The sequence below is a fragment of the Parus major genome, chromosome 12 (assembly GCF_001522545.3).
Source record: "Parus major isolate Abel chromosome 12, Parus_major1.1, whole genome shotgun sequence".
Taxonomy (NCBI): domain Eukaryota; kingdom Metazoa; phylum Chordata; class Aves; order Passeriformes; family Paridae; genus Parus; species Parus major.
Genome location: NC_031781.1, coordinates 5229860 through 5256185, shown reverse-complemented (window position 1 = coordinate 5256185; position 26326 = coordinate 5229860). Strand labels below are relative to the sequence as shown.

Genomic DNA, 26326 nt, shown 5'->3' with positions numbered 1-26326 from the left:
CACCGCCCCTGCCCGCCCCTACACCGCCCCGCCGCGTCACCGCCCGGCCGGCCCTCAGCGCTCCGCCCGGGACACCGACTGCCACCGGCCCCGGGACACCGACTGCCACCGGCCCCGGGACACCGACTGCCACCGGCCCCGGGACACCGACTGCCACCGGCCCCGGGACAGGGTCCGACCCCGCGTCCCCGGGAGCAGGGGTTCGGCCCCAGGACTGTCCGCTGAGGAGCACGGCAGAGGAGAGTCTGGTGCTGCTGCTGCCTGGCTCCAGCATCCAAACACCGTCTGGCTCCAGCGTCCACCCCCATTTCTAAAACGCACCACAGCCCGGAGGAATCCCCGGGTCAGAACCACAGCACCCGAGACTCTGCTTAGCCCAGACCGCACAGGGTCAGGCAGGGCTGCTATCACCCTAGAAAGAGTATGACCTGGGGTCTTTAGCAAAAATGTTTCATCCTTGAAAAAGGGCAACCCCCGACCCAATAGATTTAACAAAACATGTCAGCACTTTCATTTGAAAAACTCTGAAACTGGACCTATTGGCCAGTGAGCCTTGACTGGCCTCACTGTGCTGTACCCCTCTTCATCCTCACCAGACAGAACTGCACCAAATTTAGCTTTTTATTTTTGTGTAGGATCAACCCAGGTCGTGTTGCATTGTATTGCTTTCTTACACAACTTCTTTAATTTCTTTAAATAATTTAAAATCCCTGTCTAAATATGAATTCAGTTATAAGTATGACCCAGAAAGCACATGTTTAAGGCTATCAGAAAGCAAAGCCAAGCACATGAATCAATAGTTCTTTAAATAACACATGTTGTGACTACATTGCAAACCTACCTACGTGACTGTCCCTCCTGGCAGGTGATGCCAAATAGTATTGGCATACAACAGTGATTTCTCTGTTTTTTAGGCTGTGTCATAAATGTTTGGAAGTTGCAGCTAGGAAAATAAATCCTCTCAGCTCTCTGACCTAGAGAGCACACAGCCAAAATGTTCTGCCCAAAATGCTCTGGCCCCAGGTCAACACTCTTTTGCTCTTAGCTGCCAAAGCAAGAGCTCTGTTACCTAACAGAAAAGACAGGGACTGAAGCAGGTTGCTTTTTCTCTCCCTTGCACGCAGTGGTAACAACCACCAAGCACTGCATTTGCAAGCAGGACTTGACCTATTTGCTTGTGGCCCAGGGTGGTTTTTCAGCTTTCACAGCTGCTGCTGAACATTAGAGATCCCACACACGTACCTGACCTGGACCCCAATACTAGTTAAAGATTTACCTAATGCTATTTACACACAAAACCTATGTTTCAGACATGAATCAGGAAACATAACTCAAAGAGCTTATGCCTCATGTTACTACATATTCCATGCTTTAAAACAGATCATTCCCCCAAAATACCTCTTCAAGGGTTTCATCTCATCATGACTCCTATAAGCCCTTCTGAAACTTGTGGCAGACAAATCACTACCTCCTGCTATGTGCTATTCACAAGCCTTCAGATTTCTCTCAAGCAGACAGTGCTCTGTGAAGGCAAGTAGAAGATTTATGTTAAATCCTACATATTTATAGAGGTCTAAAGACAGTGTTAAACAAATCAGTTTCATCCCACTCCTATGCATTTTTTGCACCCAGTGTTAAATCAGCTCAAGGTAACTGAAGTGCAGCCAAGAAACAAGTGCTGAGTACAATCTGCTGGAATGCCAAGTAAGGAAACAAGAACTTTGCAAGGCAAAGTTGTTTCTGAAGCATCCTGTGGACTCTCATGTTATTTAGAGGAAGCAAAACCAGCCTGTTTTAAAATTTCAGCTTGCTGGGGTAGCACTAACCTTTACAAAACCATCCAGAAGGAGCTGCAGCACCCACAAGGTTTGCAGCAGATTGTATCAAGCAGCTTCCAAGGTTTGAATAAGGCATTAAAAGAAAATGACTCCAATTTGTAGGTCCTGTCCTCAGCTCCTGTGTATTAACTGGATTCAGCACCCTGTGAAACAAAACCTCTACCTTAGAAGAAGCTTTGATAAAGAGGACTCCTGCATTTGAGGGAACTGAATAAACCCTATCAAGGTCTAACACGAAGCCTCTCCAAGTGGTTTTTATGTGTCTTGCCTTTACCTTTTATGCAAGTCATGGAACATGCCAGACAGCTTTCCACGGTTTTCCAAGCTGGAAAATTGCTCATGGTCAGCAGCAGCATTTATGATGATATTAACACCAAAGCCATCAGTAACAGTTTAAGTATCTTTTTTAATTTTCTTACAACCACTTAAAATTGTCATATAACACAAACTTTTGTACACTATTTACAGACAAAACAAGTAAAATATCCATCCAAAATATTTTTTAAAAAAATCCTCTGATTAAATTGTTACACCTGCTCAAACAATGGTGGGACTTAATAGGCATATTTTCTTGTGCATGTTTCTCTTCCATGTAGTACTTCAGTCTCACTGCATATATATATTTTCTTTTAAAAGTTAAAGAAAGATAAAACAAGCAGAAGGGACACAACACAATATGCATTTAAATCTTTGTTTAAGAACAAGCAGCTAATTAAAAAAGGCAAAATACAGGAAAAGTGCATCAGTTCCAATGAATTAGTATAAGAAAGAGGCCCACAAGTGTGGAGCTGGCACCCTTTTGGGTAGAGACTCCTAGAAGACCTCTGATTGTCTATAGAGATTATTTTAAATTTATTTTAAACAGAAATCATGGGGGAAAAAAAAAAAAAAAGAAAAAAAAAAAGAGAGGAGAAACATGACACCTCCAGATTGTTTTTTCTTTTGCCATGAGGTTTCTTGGAAACTGGTGCTCAACAACTTTCAGAGTGGGTGAGAATTCCTTTGTGCCCAGAGCTCAGAGTTGACCCTGTGCCATAGGCTGTCCCCAAGCCCCAGGGCTGCTCCCCCCAGTCTGTCCCAGGCCAGGGCTCCCATTGTTTGTGCTAAGTCACTCAGACCCACTGCCTTGGAACTCTGTCAGTGCAAAACCTGCTCACTTCCATGGCTTAAAGCTGAGCCAAACACTGCTGGCTGGGCACCTGAACAGAGCAACTTCTCATCAAAATCTCATCTTCTCACTTGCATGTCTGGTGCATTTCAGAACAGATACCACGCCAAGGAAGCTACAAATGACCATGGAGACAAAGTATCACTAATCTTAACTTGTTTTCCTTGTGTTTCAAACAGATTAGCATTTTGGTTTTACAACAATAAGAGGCTTGTTGTCTCTGGTGTTCCCAAGTCCCATTGCAATCCTTCACCCAGAAGGCTGCCCTTGAAAACAAGGCTCATGCGTGTTTGGGGAAGGGCAGCAGCACTCTGAAACAAGGGGTCGGCACACAATCCCTTGGAAGAGGAGCCTTCATCCTACATCTGAAGTCTCCTGACCCAGCCTATGTCTTTGTGCTTAGTTACTTTTAGGTAATCTGAGCTCACAGTAGGCAGCAACCAGGCTGACACTTTGTGACAGGACTGGTTAAGGAGTAGCTTTGTACAGGATCATATTTTTGGCTTTCTGGTAAGGCTACTTCATCTAGTAACAAGAGATTTGGTCCAAAGGTATCCAGTCTCCAATTTGAGCTCGATAGTTTTGAAGCCTATTCCATTACATTCAAAAATCTCACAAGCCACTGGGCTTTCTGCTAACAAAGTACCAAGGCTTTGTACTTCATACAGAAGAATGGAGTGCTCAGTCCAATCAACTGTAAATATATTTACACTTCTGTGGACCTAGCAGCTAAATACTCCTTCCCTCCTTTAAAGCATCACTGGAATAAAGAACAAACACTACCAAATCCTAAAACAACAAAATACTGCTAAAAGTTGTGACAGAGAATGTAATCTTTAAAACCACTCCTGAACTTTGTATGTACTGTTTCCATTAATCCCAGGAGAGGCTGCAGACCTGGAGTTCTATACAGTACAGAAATTAATCTGCCTTTTATTTCATTCCTCAAAGAGGAACTTTCAAAAATGTTTAGAGTTAGGAAAAAAGTAGTCTTCATTCACCAAGGTCAGTGCTGTACCTCTCTTCTCCTGGAAGGACTGCTTTCAGTTTAGGATGGACTGCAAGCTGCTTGTGCTTTGGGGATAATTCTACCACATTAGACCTCCATGGCATTTTTGGAGGTCAAATACTTCTCTGTTACAGAATCCTTGAGTTGGTGCAGAAAGCACACAACAGTGATCCAACAAAATCTTCCTGCCTAACAAGGCTAAGCTTAGTACAGTCAAAATGGCACCACCAGATTTCTAAAGCTGTGATGTGCAAACCCAAGATTGCACAATGCATTTGAAAATATGACAAGCAAGAACACAAACCCTCAGTGGGTCAATCCAAGGGCAAACTCCTGTTACCAGCCACATTACCAGTACACAAGGCTCAGCGGAGAGTTCATTTTCTTGTACTGGAGACATTTGTAGGACATCAGTGCCTTTCTCCTGGATTCCAGCTTTGTTGTACTGTATGGTGAATTATGTGCTAGAGGACAGCACAAGCCCTGAACCCTAAATTACTGCAGTCCCAGTGATTTCTGGTGGTGAAAGATTGCTGTCACCCAAATCCAAGATTCAGCCACCAGCTACACAAATCCAGTTTTGAAGAAACAGAGTGACTAAAGCAGCGCGTGAGCTCATTTCAAGTCGTACTGGAGTAAGATGAACAAGTAAGTGCAGTTGTGTCATCTGCCACGCATAGAGAAAGAGGAATTTGAAACAGAGTCAAGTAGAAACACCATCCATCAAGATAAAGCCCCAAGTATCCCTTTTAAATCCAGCAATAAAACAGAGTGCATTTTTTTCCAGGAAACAGAGTGTACAGTACCCGTGTGCAGCATAAAAACATTTCACAAACAATGAAAACATCCCTTTTGAAAATCTCAACAAAAATAGATCCCATTGGGACCAGACTGTCAGTGCCTCCCAAAACAAGGCAGAAAAATCCAGCCTATAAAACATGCCAAAGGTGACCAGTAAGTATCCCACTAACGGCTGAAACTGCTGACTGCTTTATTTACTGAGAAAAGGAAGTATGACATTTGTATTTTAAACCCCAGGCACCATGTTAACAGGTCCACTAAATTACATGTTCAGCTCTCTTCTCTCCTGACAACTACTTAAAAAGATATCTATCTGTCTATGGGAAAAGGTGGAAGCAACATCTCTTGGTCAGGTCAATCTTGCCAGGCAGCAGGACAACAGAACTCTGGGAATTCTACTGCACTGACCCAAAAGCATCATCTTCCAGCCCAGAAGTTCTCTGCTGGTTAAATTTCTCAAGACAAGATGCTGACAGCAAAGCAGCACTATTTCTTTAGAAATTTTTTCAAGCCTAATGGCTTATGAATGAGCTTGTCCTAAGGGACTGGAGTACAGGCAAATGATCTAAGCATAATATGAAGAGCCAAAACATCCATTTATTGGCCACATATCTGGCATAAGGAGGAAAAAGGGACACTTTGATTTCAATTTAATTGTGTCTTCGCACTCTGCTTACAATGTGGGAGAAAAACCATCCTAGCGTCACACCGCCCCTCACTCAGGAATATTCAGCCAATAAATGGTCTGACATTTACATTTCAATTCTGGAATGAAAAAAAAAAAATCTTATTTTAATCCTCATGTCAATAGTTCTGCCTTGACTAGGGAGTTATTCTAAGGGGCAAAAGCAACAACCCCCAGTTACTGAGCTTGGCTTAGTGCCAGCAGTTTTCACTGGAGGAAGCTCTCCCTCAACACCAACGTGTCAGGTACAGTCATGGGCTGTGCCAACTCAGCTCTTAGCCTACAGACCACGTCCTTGCTGAATCCTGCAGCTCACAGCTCTGGAATGGCCAGTCACACTGGGCCTAAGGGACACCTGAATCATTCCATTTGACCACAGTAGACCCTGTTCATCAAAACTGCATCTTCCCAAAACCGATTCCTGCAGCGGGCACCTTCCTAACTCAGATGCTTTTGTAGGGCAGGGGCTTCCTGCAGAGATGGATTTGACTAGGACATAAAGGGGCAGAGCTGCACACATCCAGCTCCTGCCTGTGCTCCTCCAAACACTCTGAGAACAGGCAGACTGAATGAATGCAAGCCAGCTGAAACTCAACACTTATTTGATGTAGATCTTGAGCCTGATGTGAGTTTCCCCACACCTATAATGGAAAGTAATGTAAACCCTCTTGCTCAAAGTGTAAAACACTGCCCTGCAGCATGTGGCTGATTGGGTTTTATTACCCTGGAAAATTAAAATCAGCAGTTCATCCTACTGTGAGTCTACTCTGATGGTCTTACTTGTGATGGAACTAAGATATCCCACTGGTCTTTTTCCTTTTCTGTAATAAAAGCACACAAATCCCTTGCCAACCCACCAAATTTTCATCAAGTCTGATCCTGAGCATCTGTAGATAGTTAAAAATACAAAGTCAAGCTCCTAAGAGTTTCCAGAATGCAAACACTGGCAGAGCTATGTTGCAGCCCTCTATCGATTGCAGTTTCCTTAGTGTATTCTCTAAATAGATGTTCAGGTAGCAAAGCAAAAGTCTGCTGACAGGCCCTATATACATGGCCCAATTGTTTGCTAGAAGAAAAAGGAAATAACTTCATACAATAAAAAAAACAAAACAAAACCAAACAAAAAACCCAATAAAAATCTGATAACCCAAATATAGAAAATGCAGAGGCACTTTCTCTTTCCTTCCTTATGTCCTACAGCCTGCCTGTAAGAGAAGTGCAAAATAATTAAGTTTTCTGACATCTGAAAAAAGGAAGCATCCAGGTTATGCCTACAGAAGTTTCAGCTAAAGCTTTGGAACAGAAGCTCTGTGTGCTGACATTGGTTTGCACTCTGGACATGCCCACAGAAGCGAGACTGCTGTGCAGCCACGGACCATGTGCCCAAAAAGAACAGCTCCCTCCCTTTTTAGTTCATCGCTTCTACTGTTCAGGCTACAGAGGTAGTAAAAACAAAAGCAAAACCAACAACAGTGAAACAAACCAAAACAAACAAACAAAAACTTCAAAAGGAACCACACTCTTGCTATACTGTACATTCAGAACCCTGTGGCCACATTGTTGTCCTAACAATGAACAAATTCATTAAAAATCTCAACATTAACACACGAATGTGCAAAGAACACATTCCAAAGTCAGTGCTGTGGTAAAGCAAGTGTTTGTCCACAGGGAGGGAAGGGGATTCTGTGAAACATCAGGAACAGAAAGTTTATTTCTGGCAGCCTACATGCGAACGTAAACAGGATCCGTTTCTCCTTTTAAAGTTTCGTGCCAACAGAACTATTGAAATGTCGTTTCCCACAAGAGGAGACTTTTCTGTAATCATTAAAAAATACGTTAAAAAAAGGGAACCATAGAGCAAGAGACTATTGTGTTCCCGAGCTGGCAGCTGGTAGAGTAGCCCCTGTGTTTGCATTGGCATTTTGCTCCAGATGTTGTCTTCCTTCTGTTGAAATAGAAAAAAATGAGGCTGACACGCATTTAGGTCACCAGGGCCTCAGTTAAAGTTCATTTGGCTTTACTTGCTAGAGAGGAAGGAGCATGTTTTTGTAGTTGTGCTTCGAAGGTCCACTTCAACTTGGCTGCTCCTCAGTTTGCAAACTGCTGGTAGAAGGCAAGTTTGACCCTCTCAATGTGATGGCAGAGTTTAATAGCTGGTCCAAGCTTCAAGTCCATGCACTCCTGAACAGTGGGCAGGGTCAGCAGCAGCAGTGCCTGGCCATCGATTTCCTGTCAGAACACAAAAATTCCACAGTGACTTTGTTGTTATTCTCCCTGCTCCTTCAGCTCTGACTTGTTATAATTTCAGATTTGTGACCATTTGTGAATTAGATGTTTCTTTCATGCTTCCCCATGCAGTTTAAAAATCTCTCTCACACACAACAAATTAACTTTCTTCTTAAAATGCCAGCTGAAATCCACAGAGGTACAGAGTCTCAGGAGATTCTATTGTAAAAAATACAACCCAACAAAAGAAACCCAGGGAATTTCATGAAGAAAGTAACTTTAACCAACTACTGCATCTTTCTATAAAAATAGAAGTGAAGTATATCTGGAACATCCACCATCATAAACCACCCTAACTATTAGTTTTAATAGTTTAAATTTTTAACACTGGTTTTATGGCAAATTTTAATCAAGAAGCAAATAAAATGTTGACTCTTGTCATGGTGCTCTGTTGTAGGCATTATTTGTAGTTATAGGATTCAGATGCTCTGCTGACCAAAATATTCTCCCCTCAGTAGTGAGAAACCTGAAAAAATCTGGTCCTTCCCTGAACTCTCCTCTCTCAAACTGTTGCAGGTTGCTCAAAAGTGTTTGTTTCCTCAGAACCCTACTAAAAAAAATTATTTTTCCGACTCTTTAGAGGATAAGAAGCCAAGTGACAGATTCAACATTTAACAGACAGAAAATGATACCTGATCAAGGAAAATCCTTGCCAGCGGAGCACAGTCGGTGGATTTGAGGAATCGTACCACATCAGCTACACTCCATTCCAGAGGGTTACTGTCCAGCTGCAGCTTTTCAGCAACTTCCATCTTTATGTCCTAGACAAGCCAAAAGAATTCCCAAAATATCACACATGGGTATTGATATACCCATCTTTATTACAGTCCTATGACACAACCATAACAAAAATCACGGACTTCAATTATTCTGTAGTTTTAACAATGCCCTTCTCAGAGTAACAGAGAACACACATACTGTGGTTAATACTCCCCAGATTTTGGTGCTTGCTCAGCAGGGAGCAAGCCAGGGCAGAAATCTACATTCCAAGTTACCTTTGGCGAAGGAGGTTTATTTTCATCGTCAGAAAAGGAAAAGGTCCTGAGCTTCCTCTTCCGCTTGTCTCGGTCCTGAGCCAGGGAATGGGACAGTTCGCTCTGGGTGGGAGATGACGACAAGGATTTCTTCTCTGACACCTCTGACTCTTCGAGCAGTTCATCTTGGTGCTCTGAGGTGCTGTCCTCAGTCAGAGACTCTTCATCCACCTCATCCTGGTCATCCTCCTCTTCTGCCCCACTGCCCTGAACAGTTAGGAAAGAAGAAAAAGAGGCAGCTGTAACCCTGAAGTTACAAGGAACTGATGTTTGCTGTTTCAAATGAAGCAGTCAAAGATCACATCTCAGATCTATGAGCACTGCTGGCAGGGTCCTACCTGGGGAGATCCAGCTGGAGTGTTATCCACGGACGTAGAAGAACGTTTTTTCTTATGAACAAAGAAATGTTTTCGTCTCTTCCTTCTTTTATTTGGTTTCTTCATGGCTACTTCCAGGTTGCTGTGGCCACCTGGGGGCCGACCTATCCGCTTGTTTTTCCGCTTTCCATAATAGTGTGCTACCAGACAGAAGAACAGAGCAGTGTTGAAATGCACCTTCAGTATCACTAGCTATGTTTGTCCCTCATCAGAACTGGAAAATCAGTAGAATGACACTTCCCAATAGGAATCCCAGTTCTGCAAAACTTCAAAATCACTATATCTGTATTTTCCACTTCAATTTGGTTTAAGAAAAAAGAGTTATTGACCAACTTTGTTTGCCCTGTAAAAATTTACTTCCTCCTTATCTGGGAAGCCCCCAAATGATCCTCTTTTATACAAAAACTATTAAAGATTTGGTTCAATTTATTGGTGCTTTATATGATGATTTGTAGTTTTTAAACATGGCCTCAATGCACTGTTTGTTCTCACAGTGTCAAATGGTTAAAGCCAGTCTGCAAAAATCCTGAAAACTAAGAAAACAGCTTGAAGATGTTGCATCTCTTTTTCCCTACAACAAATTGGCAAAAGGAATTTATATTGTCACTTAAATTACATTAGTCAGTTCTTGTCTCAAAAGTTGTTTTCAAAAGATAAAGTTTTAAGCACATGACAGAAGTTAAGCCATGGTTCCGCCACTTAATACAGAATTAATTTTTTCTCCTCTACACAATGGAACATGAATATTTTGCAGGCCTCTCTATGTAGTGCTTGAGCTGCTCCTTCTGGACTCAAAGCCAAAAGAAACTAAAACATCACACTCCAAACTTCACCTTGGTATGGATCTACTACTCACTGTATTTTGTCTTTGTCAAGACAGAGCAGTTCTCTGAACACTTATCCAGCACCATCTGAGGGCCAAAGAGGTTTGGACAGCATTCCAGCTTGATGCATGTTTTCCTGCAGAAATCCGCCACCCGATCCGCCGTCCTCACCACCTCCACGGTCGCACGGTAGCTCTTGCCTTTGTATCTAGCATTGAAAATACAGGAACAGTTAGGAATCTTCTGCCTACCAGGATAAAAGGACTTCATTTAAAGGTGTACAAGAATACTGAGATCAAACTTAGAAAAAATATGAGCAATGATGAATTTTATGGGCTGCCAAGTCCAGGAAACAGGAGCTCCCATCTCTTATGTCAGATACCCAAATAAAGAAAATCCAACACAGAGGTGGCTGCAGTACCAAACACAGCAACACTGCTCCATCAACAACTACAAAACATCATCTGAGAGGACTGTCCCAGAGTTCAGATCTTTTGTTTTCTTTGTTCACAGATGGTTTGCTCTCCCTTTGCTTTTATGGGACTGCAGAAATGCCCACTGTGACATGGACAGCTGGCTCCCCAAACCAAGGCTGAGAGCACCCACTGGGCTCATTCAGGTATCAGCAGACAGCTTTTGGTGAGCCTTTCTGTGCTCCTATGGAGGCAAGGGGACCACTGACACATTTCCAGTCAGCTTTTGACCACCTGCTGAACAATTCCCTAGGACAGTCACTTATTGCATGATTCCTGATTGATTATTATTGCACACTGCTCCTGTTCGATTTAAAAAAAGAAATTATTCCTTTTTCACCAACCTTGCCATTACACTGAAAGAGCTGCACTGTGCAATATCTGCCAGAGCTGCTCAGCATTTCTGCTTTGCTCTCCCAGCACAGCTACAAGCATGTGCTGATATCTACCAGAGATGTTTCAGGCCTGCAAGTTCCTAGTTAATACCTTGAAAAAAACAGCTGTATGATCGTAGTCCAGATACCCCTGGTGTCACTATGTGGTAAAAGAAAGCAAACAGCAACTTCAGTGAGACTAAACAAGCATTTTGTTCTTTATTCCTCAGCTACACCTTCTATTTACACTAACCTTTGTCATCTTCCTATTGCCCAATACAGAGCAATCCTTCAATATAGGGAAAGGTGTCTTTTTATACATGGAACTGATCCAACAAAAGAATTACTGACACGTTCAAAATTATGTAGGAAAGTGTGCAGTGGCACATTGGGAAAATCTAATCTCTAATATGCAAACACAGTGACCTAATTACAAAACCATCCCCAGACTATAAAGAAATATCTGGATTTATCAAATATATGCAAATATGTTCACTGCTTTTTTCCTAGCTGTAAAAGTAATCCTGCAAAGAAGCTTCAACCCAAAAAGCTCAGCAAGAAAACTGGGAGTGCTTTAGGGAAAAACTGCTGTGGAAAGACATCCATGTCAGGCCATTTCAAAGCTTCTAACTTTATTTCTGAACAATCTTTTTCCACTAAGAAATTCGTGTGGAAATGCTTGAGAAGCTTCCCAAGCAGTACATGTTTCTGCTTTAAAAAACTGACAATTATCTTCAGGTGAATTACAGAATCTTAAACCTCACCCACGTGTCTGTCGTCTGTCTGTCAGTACAGTGTTGTACCAGTGCCACACCAGCCTCTAGCTGCTCACATGGCTGTAGCAGAGTACACTGCCATATTATGGAGCATTAAAATCACATGCACTCCACCAGAATTCATAAAGAAATTTATGAAGAATTTAACATTTAATGGCTGTTGGCATCTTGATATGCTCTAAGCTATTTTTCCTTCCCTGAAATGCAAGTTCAAGCACAGACTGCAGAGAACAGCTACTGCGACTGACGAGACAGAGAACAGGACAAGAATTTACTTGGCTTTTAGGGTCTCTCCATGGCCATGCCACGCAGCCTCTTCATCCAGCTGCAGCTCTCGCAGGACACGGCTGGGTTTGTAGGCGGCATTGATCAGTAAAGTGAGAACCTACAGTGCGGGAGGGAAGAACAGAAAACATATGTAAGTTATTTGTACAATAAATCTGTTTTAAAGTGCCAGGGCAGAATAGGAAATTACTCCTATTCATCCAAATTATCTAGCATCAAAGCACTCATTCACAGCAGGATTACAGACACGTCCTGACAGTGCCAAAACGAACACTGAGAGCAGCCGACACTCCGGGCCTTCCCAACCCTCAGAATTTGTCTGCAGAGTCACGAGTGTATCCAGCAATTTCCAAGTCATTGCCCTTGAATTACACATCACTAAATTAATGCCTGAGGCTCAGTACTCCCAAACTTGCATAACCTTGGCTAAATCTGAGTGATTATCTTAAAGATTGTATGTCATGTGAAGATGTGCCAAAAAATGCAGGATTTTGCTGCCTGCTAACCTACTGCTTACAAAAAAATCATAGTGCAGAATCCTAATCTCTCATCTGTTTTGCTTCCACAAACCATGATAAGATCTGTATTTTAATAAAATTATAATTTCTTGGGTACTGTAAAGTAACTTGGAAGTTGTGAATAATCTGAAGTTAGAGGGGGATAGTACAAACTGCGCACTCTAATTGTACTTTTTATGCTCACTATGTGCTTATTCCAATCATTCCCAACTGGGTGCATAACAACCTTGACATTACAAATTTGCAGTTTTATTGTTACTAACACAGTAGTCCAGAAATCAAAGGAAAGTATTAAATATAATGCAAGCACCAAACTCTCTCTAGGATTCATACTGTGAGCAAGACTCACAACTGAAATCAACACAACTGAGCACACTGGCTGAACTTCAGCACCACTCAGCAGGATTTGTGCATTCTTTCTGCTTTCAGGCAATGAAGCAGAGTAAACCTTCAAGATAAAATGAAGCTGCCACAGAATTTCACATTTGTTTTTTTGCCATCCTTACATTAAAGTACTGAAATGGGCAGGAAGGATAGGGTACTTTTCTGCATACAAAAATCGACCTTTTTCAATAATCTGCTTGATTCTTGACAACCAGACTCCTGTTTTACAGCATGTCTGCCAGAAAGTCTCTCTTTCTTATGGTCTCTCCCCATTAAGATACTTGGTAGGGAAGGTAAAAATTCCAGGTATGTTGAGCCAATTCTTATATATAAAGTGATCATTTCATGATAGTTCAAGTGTGCACATCCAGTTAGTTACGTCTTGGGAAATTTCCAGCCTCTCAGGTCAGACAATAAGCACCTCATGACCTTTTCTGAAATTTCAGAAAAATAATTATTACACTAAAGAATCTGTAAATTTGCTGTGAAACACCTTCTGGAGAAGCTCTCTAGCATTAAAGAATGGCCTCCCTCAACTACATTAAGAAGCCAAACTGTAATTTCATCTGATCCATGCAAATTGTATCCAACTTATAAAACACAGATAAGTCTTTTCATTTCCCAATTACTGAACGTAGTTTGCCATTCTGACTAAGAAAATCTGATTTCCTCTGTTTTACCATCAACAGTACAAACCGTAAAGGAATTTTGGGATTATCTCCAGCTAAATTCTGTTAATTAAAATGGAAACATTTATTACAGCCATAAAAAGATACTAACTCCTTTGATTGTAGTAATTACAGGTTATACTGTTTTAACAGAAAATAAAATTTAGCAGTAGAAGGCTGAGTGTTACTTAGATAAATGAGAGGCTTTTACTCTTATCAGCCATTCCTAAAACCATTCATGTTTTATACTTTATTATATGCAAAAAGACACTCTTTACTCATCATCAGCTTAAATTTCTGAATTACCCATCTGTGATTAGAGAGAGATCCTCTTGTTTAAGATACTGCTTTTTGCAGTGTATCCATCCAGCTCACCTCCTTCAGCACCAGAACACAGTTCCCAGGTCCCACGGACTGGGGAAGCTCTGCAATCCTGCCTTTGTTCAGGTAAGGCCCCGAGAAGCACCGGTGGTTGAAGTAGATCTTTGGGCAGCAGTACTTGCCATTAATTACCACTGAGAAGTGAGAAATGAGAAAACAAATGTTTAAATCACACGCTGCAAGCGCCCCAGGAAAGAAGCTCACACTACGTAACAGTTTGTCTGCAGCAAAACAAGGAGGGGGAAAAGTCCTGAATGACAGGGATTTGAGGTAGTTTCTGTGCCACGTTTGCAATGGCACCATTAGTTATTCCAACGTTGCCAAAACATTTTTCATACTTCACACCCATGCTTGCAAACTGTCAAGCTGCAGTAAATAAAGATGGTCATGTAGCAGAAAAGAAACGTTCCTTCCTGGCTAGTCTGCTGCTGCTTCATGGATCACACCAGTGAGAACAACAAAGACAAAGACAATCCCAAATTTTTGGTAGCAGAAGCAGTTCCTACACAGCAATTACAGATAAATTTTCCAGTCAGTTTTCTCTCCCCCAAACTTCTGGCACCAGAGAAACTGTCAGTTATTCTCCACTGTTTATCCTAAACTTCAGCATCACATTGTTTTGCATTTTTAGATTATTTTCCTTTGATTAGCAAACAGAAGATGCAGTAACTGATAAACTGACCTTTGATGAAGTGACATCAGCTCTCTAAATATATTTAATGGTTCAGCATTGCTCAAAATTATACATATATTATATGTATTAACATATATTGCAATACACTTATGTTCAAAACCAATGTTGTTTTACCCAGCAGTATTGTAGTTTTTTCTTGATTGAGCAACACTATCACTTAAAGACTTTAAACTCAGCAGCTGAAAACTGGCAGATCAAGAAATGAAGTCAAATTTACTTTATGACTCTATTAAAAGCCGATTAAAATGATAAACAAGCACACATCATTTTTATCTTGCTTTTGGTGAAGCTTCAGATGTGCACTTCACTGTACAGAAAACAGCAGAGGAGGCACTGTGTTGCCAAATGGATGGATCTGTGTGACTTTCACCAGCAGATGTACTTATTCATCACATTCCTTCTTGCAACAGTTTAGAAAATTATTAGATTTTGCCATCTGGCACACAAAGCAGTTTACTGTTTGAATTGGTTTTGTTTATCACCATGATGCAGTTAACATAAAAACCAGAGAAATCTGCTTCCCAAAGCCAGAATCCAACAGCTCTGAGCATGGATACAGCACACCTGCTTCTCCCACATTATCAAATGTAACAGGTGACAATAAAATGTCACCTGCACAGGTCACAGTATCAGCTCCACATATCCTCTCTGCTGAATGGGTAATGTTCTGGTATAAAAATCTGATTTCCAGGCTTAATGCACCTATGAAATGCAGAACAAAAGTAACTGCAGGTTTTTGTTTGTTTCATTCATTTTTGAAACTCAACAAATCATCAAGGGATGAAAATCTCCAAACCCTTTCCTAATCTTCCCTCTCCTAACAGGGTTGAGCAGGTGCTTAGAGGATATTGCCTTTGTTAGCCTGACCTTTGTGATCAATACCTGAGTCAGAAGAGTTCAATTCCTGGTTCTTTAGTCCATCATGAACTGTCCTTGAAGACAAAATTCTGAAATGAAAAGAAGAAGGTTGGGAAAACAGACACACAGTCACGACAGTCACCTCCCCATTATTAAAACACCATTATATTTTTTTCCTCAGCTCCAGCCTTATTAACCTGCTTTTTATACCTCTGCTGTTTCATAATAACATGCAGAAACTACCAAATTCCATTTGGAAAGGACTTCTGTCCTGCTGAAGCCAGCAGCAATCCTTCCTTGCTTGAAGTCCATGGGCCACCATGGTGACAGACACCTCCCAAAGCTACCCACAGGAGTTTACATTCCCTGACTCCTTTTAACTTCACATTTCACAGCACAAGGCAGTGTAGTCTCAGCTTATGCATTCTGAAAAAGCTGGAATTTAAACAAAATACAACCAAAATGACTCCAGTACTCTGGTAAGGATCCCAGTTACAAAACATGGGGGAACAGTCTGCTCAGTATTTTAGGAGCAATGCAAACACTGGCAGGACTACTGACAGCTCTGGTGTTTGTAAAGCTGTAAGAGTCAATAAAGCCAACTGTGAGCATTCCATGGAGCATATCTGAGCAGGCTCACAAGACTGAGTTCCTCATGCATGACACAGAGTTTCTAGACTAATTGTAGATATTAGTAGAACCCTTCTTTTTGTCTACTTTGGGCCAAATTTCATACAAGAAGAAACAATTACCAAAATCCCCCCAAATTCTAAGCTTCCCATCCTCTCCTACTGTAGTGCAAGTGTCTTTTTGAACATCAGCAGAATCTACCAGCATTAACACAAATGGACTGTGGAATGTCTCAACACTCAGTACAGCACTTTTGCAAACCTACATCTTCCTAACACAGCACATTTTCCAACTGAAAAATAAAGAGAAAAACCTCAACAAAAAATAAAAGCAAATAATGTGTTACTTACTGTTTCTCTGGTTGAACTACTGCAATTTTTTTCTGCTTGTTTACTGAAAGAGAAAAAAAAAGAGCAAAATATGAGAGGCAAACAAATGAAGCATCTAGAGCAATATACATATAATGGACTCATTTCTTCTAAGTAATACAGGAAAAAAGATCTATGTTCCCATCACTGTAGTGTCAGAGTGTGACCCAGCTGCACGAGAGGCACACTGGCCCAAGGAATTTGAAAACCAGGTTTACTTCAACTTCCATAAAAAAATTCTTTAAATCAAGAATACATATGTCCTGTTTTCTACAAAATCTAGTAGATTCTAGATTACTTCTGTACCTCTGTTTGCATCAAAGCTCCTAAACCACCTGTACTACCAGCCCAAAAGGAATAACATGCTTTCTTTTTCAGCACCCAAAGGTTATGTTTTTTGTCCCAGAGGGCTGCTCTATTGGCACGGTAACTTCAAAACTTTAACTTTGAAATGGAATGAAATCAGCTGTTTAGAAACACAAATGACTTAAGATAATTGCTATGCAGGAAAACACTATTGCAACCAAGTCAGTCATTTAGGTGATGGGTCCACTTGCTAATTCTGGCTTTCACAATCAGGTAGTAAAATAAAACAAGGTAATGCAACTTCATGCCTTTTCAGCAATTTCAGGCTTTGGCCCCGGCAAACCTCTGGATTTTTGTTTTCAAATCATCTTTTATCTAATTAGGATCCCCCCTTCTTCCTCATCTGTCCTTGGCAGTGCAAGTGGATTAATTTCTCTTGCTTTGACTTAGAGAAAATGACAGCTCATTTATATCTAAAAATTTTCTTATCTTACTTAATGAACACTCAAATCCTTCAGTTTCTCCAACCCCCATTGAACTTTAATAAACATGCCTCACTAACCAGCTGAGAGAAGACACTATCTTAGTCTACCTACTAGTGTTGTTAAAATGGTAGGGTTTACTCTTCAGCACTTTGTCATTAGGGATCATCCCCAGCTGGCCCATTGAGAAAATCAGTCCCCTTTATTTTGTCTCCAAAGTGTGCACACACACACACCACTGTTTTGTTGTGGCATTTACTTTGCCCAAGTGAAGTGTAAAATCAGTATCAGGGTCAGACACATGGCAAGAACAGCTCAGACAGGAGTAAATGCAGAGCATGGGGGGTGTTCATACACAGATAGGATTTCTTTGTTATGGCCAATGGGTTGTCCCCACTGGGCCCTACAGTGTGCAGCAGCCTCAAGCCAGCACTGTGAGGTTTGGAGTTATTGAAGGAACTGGCCTCAACAGCCAGAGGGGCAGCTGTGCAACACACAGGTTATCTGAGCACAATTAATGTTTCCAAATTCAGCAATGCCAGCAATAATTCTGCAGTAATTTGCTCACCAACTCCAACCCAACACTGCAAATAGAAGAGAACTGGTACCTATTGCTTTGCGAGGAGGCCTGAGCTGATATCCATTCGTCTCACACCAACCCACTGGAAATATATTCATTGATTCCACACTCACTATACACTCAGGGACAGGTTTCTTGGAGCCTGTTCAGTTTAGAAAAGGAAAAATTGAAACAAGTCATAAAAACCCCTTATTTGGTTAACGCTTACTATACGTTTGTTAGTGAAGCTGCTTTGATTTATGGTGTATCTGGAACACAATAACAATCATTTATTCATTCCCTTTTTCTGACCAAATTCTTTCCTGACCTCATTTGCTTCCTCCTAAAGGCTGGAGATGGGAATTTTCCTTCCGCAGTTTAGCAGGGATGCACAGTGCATAGTAAGTGCATGCTGATGTACTTCCAATCAAGAAATGGGATTATAATGGAGAACAGCTGACACAGGCTTACTCTGTCTTAATGAAGAAACTTTCCTTCCCAGGTCTGGCCAAAGCTTGCTCAGAATGCAAGTCACTCATCTGTGAAACTGTCACAAGGCCCCGCTCAGCACTTTGCACGGTGTCTGAGCCCAACACTGACACTGCAACGCACAAATGCCATTTTTGGCTTAAATAAGCAGTGCCAGCCAAGGCAAACTGGAAACAGACAATGTGAGTGGGTTTTGATTGTGATTTCATTGAGGAAACTGTGCTTTGCTGCCCATAGTCTGCACAGAGTGAGCTTGCTCCAAATACCCCTCAGGTTTGGGGATGGCACTACAAGCAAGTGTAGTGATCGGTAAGCACTCCTCTCTTCTCCCAAATCAGCTTACCCTCCAGCTGAAGCCAGAGGTATGAATCTTTTAACTTGGTGACTGTAGCAATGCAAACTTCTTCAGGATCAACTGGGTTCACAGCCTCAAGTTTCATGTTCTCTTTAAATCCATGGTCAGAAGTTAACTAGGAAAAAGCCAGAACAGTTCAGTGAGACACCAGCTGTGTATCCAGGATAGGATATGAAAGCCATGAACAGGAGGAACACATAAAACCCTCAGTGCTTGAGTAACACAGAAAAATACTCATCACAGAGGAGATTTCAGATAATTAGTATGCTGAATACAAATAAGATAGATTAGGAACTACAATGAATTCAAGTTAAAAAAGGCTCTACAGACAGACCTAGCAAAGAACATCCTCAAAAAATAAGGATGCTGAGGCTCACTGAAAGGATTGAGTGCATTCTCAGCAATCAGAAATTCTCTGCTGCTTGCCACCTGAGTGATAAGTCTGACAAATAGTCTGACCAGGTTCTCCATTCTATCATGTTAACTTAGAAATCCACTTTACGTATGCAAATAACATTTCTGCCTCATCTGAGTTCTGGAAGGCAGAATAGGAAACTTTCTTTTAATTTTACATTTTTTGGATAAGTTGAATCTTTCTTTATTCACCAATATAGTTTGCATTTATTTTAATTTAAAAAAAAATTATAAAAAATCCCTCAAACATAAGAATAGGTATTTATCCAGCTCTGGAGCTCTTGAATTAAAGATAAGAAATACCAGCCAGACAGAGGACTCTTCTTCCCAGAGCCACTCTGCAATGTAATTACAGGATCAATACATTATGAATTCTGGAACTAGCCTACACTGATCAACTCTTCTCAGAAAAGGGATAATAAATTCAGTGACCTGTTCTAAGATGCCACAGTTTACAAGACAGAACAAGGGCAACAAGAATTCATAGCCAGCAACACTCTCATCAAAAACTGGTAATTATTCATTCTAATTTCTCCCCCTAAGCACTGCAATAGCCCAAGTATGGTAAATGGAACTGGAAGGCAGGTGTTAATAGTACCCTTTTCTGCTTGACGAGGTATTGTGCTTTGGGGGACGGCAATACCGTCACTGAAGCAACAAAAGCCCAAAATCTTGCACGTCCTTCAGGCACTGGTTAATGTAAAATGATTATTTGGTACTAATTTAAGATGACTTTGTATTGATTGATACAATGGAATTAATTTTTCAAGCTGAAAGGATGGAAGATTGAAAGAGTACCCTTAGTAAATGAAAATAAGGTCTATTAAAAGGCCCTGTTTCCACAGCTACAGGAGCACCAACGATTGATGCTCTTCTGTGTCTCTTCCACGGACTCTTACACATCTCAATTTTACAAAACAAACACTTATTTTCAGTCTGCTTTATCACAACTGAAACATTTGGTCCACTGCTTCCCTATCTAGGAAACTTGCATGCAGCTACTTCAGTTCACACTCATTTGCAGTGTCTTATCTCTTCTGCCTCCTGAGTTATCTCAGGTAAGGTGTTAAGGTGCTCAAATGTGTCCAGAGGAGGGCAACAAGGTGAAAGGTGGTGAAAGGGCTGGAAGGAATGCCCTATGAGGAACAGCTCCAGACTCTGGGTATGTCCAGTTTGGAGAAATGGAGGATGAGGAGTGACCTCACTGCTCCCTGCAGCTTCCCAAGGGATGTGGAGAGGGAGGTGCTGATCTCCAGTGATAGGATGTGTGGAATGGCTCTGATCTGTGTCAGGACAGGTTCACAATTGACACTGGGCAGCACTTCTTTACTGAGAGGGTGGTCAAACACTGGAACAGGCTTCCCAGAGAGGTGCTCAAAGCTCCATCCCTGTCAGTGTTTGGTCCACACCCTTAACACCACACTAATTTCTGGTTAGCCCTGAAGAGGGTCAGGACTGGATGGGATAATTGATCATTGCAGGTCCCTTCCAGCTGGAATATTCTATTCTACTTGGAAAGGCAATTCAAGCAAGAAACACACAAAAGGTTCCTCTCCCTGGAATCAGGAGTGGCACTGAGGCAGCAAAGGAGATTTCCCTGCAGGAGAACCTTACCGAAGGGAAGCAGCTCTGGGGAGCCGCCTCAGCACCGCACTGTTTGAGGTAGTCGGCCCAGTCGAAGTCCTGCCCAGGGTAACCTAGGACAGCAAAGAGCCAAGGGTTAGAGCTGAACAGCTGAGACTCATTTCAAACCCACCTGACACACTCAGCACTGAGATCTGTTTGGCTCACTCGGGTTTGTGAGCTGACTTAGGGCTCCAGGGAGCCATGTGAGGTCAGGCCACTCCAACATGAATCATGAATCTGCCAAGCAGACAAGGGCACCAACTGAAACACGGGAAAGCAGTTTCACTCTTTTCACAGAGTACAGATGAAATTCAGGAGAAATTTCTGCAAATGCTGTTGTGTCAGCTCTGAAACTATTTTTTTAAAACAGAGCAGTCAAAATGTGCACAATACCAACATGCTACTCTCCCAAAGACAAGTTAAATACTAAGTCATTAAAGAGAGTGGTAAGATGTGCCAAGAGCCTCATCAAGCCTGATAACAGCTGTGGATCTGCACACGTTTGAAGGGAAGTGTCTTAACAAGGAGTCCATCAGGAGACAGAGAATCCTTCCAAGAAAAATTATATTCTTCTTGGGGGAAATACTTGGCTCCCCTGTGATCTAACAAAAGGCAAATAACTGAAGGGAATGGGGCACAAAAGTGTGCTGCCATGTCAGTTTAAGGCTGGCAGTAAATCACCAAGGACAAGTGCTGCACTTATTCCACTCCCCTTAAAGTGACACCTGTGACAACAGTTTAAGAAATTAAACAAAATTTTAAACCCAGTGGAAGAATATAATATTAACATGACAATCTAAAATTGTAGAAAGCCAAAGTTTCCCACAAGCCTCCTTTTCTTCAGGCACCTCCTGCTCCCTCAGCTGTTCCTCACAGGACTTGGGCTCCACAGCCTTTCCCAGCTCCATTCCCTTCTCTGGACATGCTCCAGCCCCTCAATGTCTGTTTTGCAGCGAGAGGCCCAAAACTGAAGCCAGGGTTTGAGGAATGACCTCAGCAATCCAAACTCTAACTTATTCTGTGACCCTTCCCCTCAGAAAGGGCTGAACCATAGAAGGACTTAATTATTAATTTTTCTCAGTTTTACCAGTGCCAATAGGGCTCTTGAGACCTCACACAATTCAGAATGTCCACCATGTCCAGGGGGACAAGAATAGAAACATAGAATCTTTTTCAGCTCCAGCCACATGCCTATGAAGTGAGATTTCACTTTTCACATGCAAAATTCTAGGAAATGCTGGTCAGGCAGAGACACTTTTCACACCTTATCCAAGGAAAGGCAGGACACAAACATCCTATGGTCTCTGCTCCTTTGATGTAAGGAGCAGCTAAAACAAAACATTCTGAATTGTGAGGTGGCGAAGAAGAGAGCAGAGGCCCAGATTTTACAGTTCCACTGACATTTCCAGTTTGAGAAAATGAATAAATATTTCAGCAGAGCAGGAACACTATCCCATTCCCTTATGTCCTGAAGCAATGTTTCAACAATCTGCAACAGTGCCTGATAGGCCATTGGTAAAAAAAAAATAGCTCATTAACTTCTGAGTGATAAGATAGCCTGAAAATATTATAAAATGTTGGATAACAATGTTCCATTCCAACCAGAAGCAAAAATCCAATGCAAAGACTACAGGCTTCAGATATGATGTTAATTAAGTCTGAAATCAACATTTCTTTCAGGACTCCATTCATTCCAGTGTTCAGGTTGTTATGCATGACCAGCATCCTTAGCCACTCTCATCCTCCCAGATCCACATTTGTGCCCGGGAAACTTCAGTTCCCCAAACTCACAGCTCCTGATTTTCAGAGCTGGATCTGTCTCGTGCTGCTGTGTGCCATTGTCTTGCTCAGGTGCTGTCCTGAGCAGAGGGGTGAGAGCAGGAGGAGGCTGCACACACATACCTGGTGGGGGGCTGAGGTGCAGCCCGTTCTTCAGGCTCCACTGCACCGGGAAGATGCCGGCGCTGTTGACGTGACAAACGTAGCGCTGGCTGGTCGCACGCTCGGGTCTCAAGTCATCCATTTCTATCAGGAAATATTTGTCATTGTACACCTGTAGGCAGCCAAAAGAGAACCACAGACTCTCGTGAGATGCACATTCTGATAACTTTATTAAACAGCAACACTGCCTGATGGAAACCCTTTACCTTGAAATACTGTGGGGGTTACAAAAAAATAAAATTAAAAGAATCTTTGGGATTTATAAACCGGCGGACTCATCTACATTATCCAGAAACTTAACAAATATAAATAATAATAAAATTTAATGTCTGAGCACTTAAGGTAATCAGATGTTTTAGGAAATTTTCTCATGAAAAATGCACAGAAATTAGCATTTGTGGTCTTCCTACTATTCTGTGACAAACTGCTTATTTCAACAAGGCTGAACTGTGTCCCAGGATGGACTGCCACAAATAAACCCACTACACTCCTGAAGTAAATAGAAGCAGGACAAGCAAATAGCAAGAAAAGTAACATCTGATCATGTTGGAAAGTTTTCATTTCAACTTTGAAACCCCTTGTTTGGAAATCAGGCCATCTAAATGTCATGTGTACACAGTAATGACATAACCTTCGCAAAATCAAAATGCCAAAAAACTATCTTCAGATGGATGCTCAGATTATGAGGGATTACACCCAATTTTAAAAATCTGTGTTTGACAATTTTCATCATTTCATCTTTTGAGCTTGTATCTCTATAGAACTTTTCCCCTCCATTGAAATCCAATGGCTTCACCATCAGCAGTTGTTTTATCAAGCAGCCTGTCCCCTGAGGGAGACACACAAAACACTTCATTTGAAAACTAGCACAAGATTTTAAGATAACCAGTTAATGAGAACTCCCTGAGCATTTAAGAACAGAAGTAGCAGTAGAACTGAATCTTAGAGCAGGAATGGTTTCAGAACCCTGGTACCTTGAGAACTGTAGCAGGAGAGATAACAAATGGAGCCATGGGGTCCACAGCTTCCAACTTCATGCCTTCAGAGAACGAGTGCACTCCAATCACAGGTTTATCCTGGAAAATTATGTGTTGCTGTGATTACCTGCCCTCCTCCATCAAAAAAGACATGTACCTCACATAAATCAACTGAAGAGGAAGAGTTTTTAAGGAGTTTTTATCAGTTCATTCCAAGAAATCAACATGTCCCGGTACCAGCAACTTCTCTAAATGAAAAGGCCAACAATGCCCCCTGAGACTGACAGTTTTTGATGAGTTTTAGGAAATTGAGTCCCTGTGACTTCTTCCTCTGACATTCTCCACACAGAAGCAAGACTTGATAATACAGAGTGGTTTTGTAAGTTGATAGAAATGTGTTGAGGTTTTTCCCTGTAACCCTTAGCACTGCTCATGAACTAGACTAAATGAGAACTACACAGGACTCCATTTCCAGTTGAACAGAAACCTGCAGAACAGGGCTCCAGCTCCAGAATTATCCATATCCTGCTCTGTAAATGAACCAACAAATTCAAGAGCAACAGCACCTCTACTTCTATTTATGGGTCCAAATGAAGCTAAGAAAAATGAGCTAAGAACCTGAAGGTCTAAAACATGTGAACCATGACAACTAATGACTCATGTAACTGTGATGGGTGCATTGTCTAACTTATCAAGAATTGATATCAGTATGATTCTTTTTCCTTATACTCACATTTTTACACCAGAGAGAGAAAGGAAATAAATTTTAAAAAACAACAAAACAATGAAAGAATTTTGGGTGACTGACTTTGCTGTATTATTTCTCAGGAATATAGCAATGCCATAGTATCAGCCACAGCATTAAACTACCTTAAAAAGATCAGTAGGAACAGATGACTCCTCCTCCTCCTCTTTCACCTTCTTCAAGATCTCTTGCCAATCTGCTTCACTCCTCAAGGACCTAATGGCTTGAGGAAAAAGGGAGGGAAAGACTGAGTAGTCATTTTTCTTCCTCTTTTCCCTCAGAACACATAGCAATAAAGTTTGATATGTGCCCCTCTTAAACTGCCAAATTTTTTTTCCCCAAGATTTCCCCTCATCAGGAAATATGTTACATCACCAGCAAGCTCATAAGCCATCCCTTTGTATTTCTGCCACTTTTTGCCTCCTTCTTCTGATGACCTGCCCTGACACAGACATGCCTGAAAGATGTGTCCACCTGTTCCAGCCTCTGTCTCCACTTCCACTCACTTGGTCTTTCTTTTAAGGAACATTTTCATATCTTCAAACAGTATCTAAATTATTCCAGTAGGCTTGAGGGTGGCAAAAGCTCCTGCTGAGCAGTACTCCAAAATTATAATACTTTTATCACCCCAGGAAAACAAACATACCAAAAATAACCAAATCAGGAAGGCAATCCCTTCCTCACTTCTTTCCTTTGCACAAACAGGAGGAAAGTTTTAACAGCCAAAAGCATTTAGCAGCTTTAGAACAAGTGGGTGAAAAAGTCTTGTAGGACTATTTGTACCTTCACCTACATTTGATTAGGTACAGGACTTGTCAGATCACAGGAATTAAGTGACCACCACGTGCACCCAGAAGGACAATTCAGAGCACTAAAGCAGCAGCCTCTACCCTCTGATCACCACATACAAGATCTGTGTTTTCAAGTACCTAAAGGTGGTTGCAGGCTGTATCCATGCTGAGCTGCCCAGCCCACTTGGTGAAGGAAAGGGTCCAAATAGAAGAGCCACTGGTCAAATTTGTCCAAATCATCCAGGCCTTCATACCGCAACTTCAGCCTCCCACCAACATTTTCTACCACGTTGACTATCCAGGCTTCCAGGGAATCCCGGATGTTCTGCAGTTCCAGTCGGGAGCCAGGTGCGATGAGGTCCAACGGATTTTTCCCTCTGTGAAGCTACAAAAAGAATACAATGATTCTGTACATCAGAACAAAACAAATGCCATACCTCCCCCACTTTACACACATTCTGTCTGCATAAATAAAGTATGAACACAGAAGCACAGACACCCATGTCCCTTCCTAACTCAAGTCAGAAATGACAATGTTCAGCATTTGTGTCAGAGCTTCTGCACTGCCTGTAGATACAGTCACACATTTCACTTAAGTCCTCATTATCACTTTTAGAGACATTATTATTTATACATTCATGGTTTGAAGGAAACATGAATAACCTCTTGCTAAAACTGAGTCATCCAGCATGGAAAGATGACTAGACAGAAACATACAGACAGAACTGTTAGCTGTAACACAGATGTCGTCAGAGGCATTTTCCAAAAACCGTTATGTTCTGTACTTTACAGCCAGACACTGAAACAAGGTGCAGATATTGTTTTAAGTGCAAAGCAGGGGGTAAAAATTTGCTTCTTCACTAGCAAATATGTAATGTTTAAGTGAAACAATAAAGTGACCATTAGCGAAAAATGCCCAAAAAAACCAATGCAAAGTAGAAAGAGTCAATTAAGAAAGGAGACAACATAAAACCCAGATAAATAAAGCATTACTTTTTTAGAGCTGTATGGAGGAGGAACAGAATCGTAAGAAGATTGAAACCTTAGGGAGTTGAAAAAGGTCTTTCTTTTGCCAGGATTAATGAACAACCCAAACCTGCAGCAACAGATATATTTCAAGACAACACTATAAAAATTAAATACTGTAAATAGGAAACACTAGAGAGAGGAACTCTGGGGTCAACAACATATTACAATGCTCCCTAAACTT

General features: G+C 41.5%; 1 protein-coding gene across 1 annotated transcript in view; it reads right to left on the bottom strand.

The window, feature by feature from the left end:
• Positions 1 to 2224: 2224 nt before the first annotated feature.
• Positions 2225 to 26326, bottom strand: part of SFMBT1 (Scm like with four mbt domains 1) — a 35639-nt gene continuing 11537 nt past the window's right edge. Inside the window, exons 5-20 of the mRNA XM_033517504.1 lie at positions 25255 to 25501; positions 24451 to 24548; positions 23578 to 23679; positions 22565 to 22715; positions 20651 to 20733; positions 18611 to 18737; positions 17828 to 17941; positions 16414 to 16456; positions 15458 to 15522; positions 13876 to 14015; positions 11921 to 12030; positions 10055 to 10230; positions 9160 to 9338; positions 8783 to 9028; positions 8420 to 8548; positions 2225 to 7730 (exon numbers count right to left, since the gene is read on the bottom strand). Coding sequence (XP_033373395.1) covers positions 7590 to 7730; positions 8420 to 8548; positions 8783 to 9028; positions 9160 to 9338; positions 10055 to 10230; positions 11921 to 12030; positions 13876 to 14015; positions 15458 to 15522; positions 16414 to 16456; positions 17828 to 17941; positions 18611 to 18737; positions 20651 to 20733; positions 22565 to 22715; positions 23578 to 23679; positions 24451 to 24548; positions 25255 to 25501 — 2151 coding nt within the window. The 3' untranslated portion in view covers positions 2225 to 7589. The remainder of the gene's footprint in view (positions 7731 to 8419; positions 8549 to 8782; positions 9029 to 9159; positions 9339 to 10054; positions 10231 to 11920; positions 12031 to 13875; positions 14016 to 15457; positions 15523 to 16413; positions 16457 to 17827; positions 17942 to 18610; positions 18738 to 20650; positions 20734 to 22564; positions 22716 to 23577; positions 23680 to 24450; positions 24549 to 25254; positions 25502 to 26326) is intronic.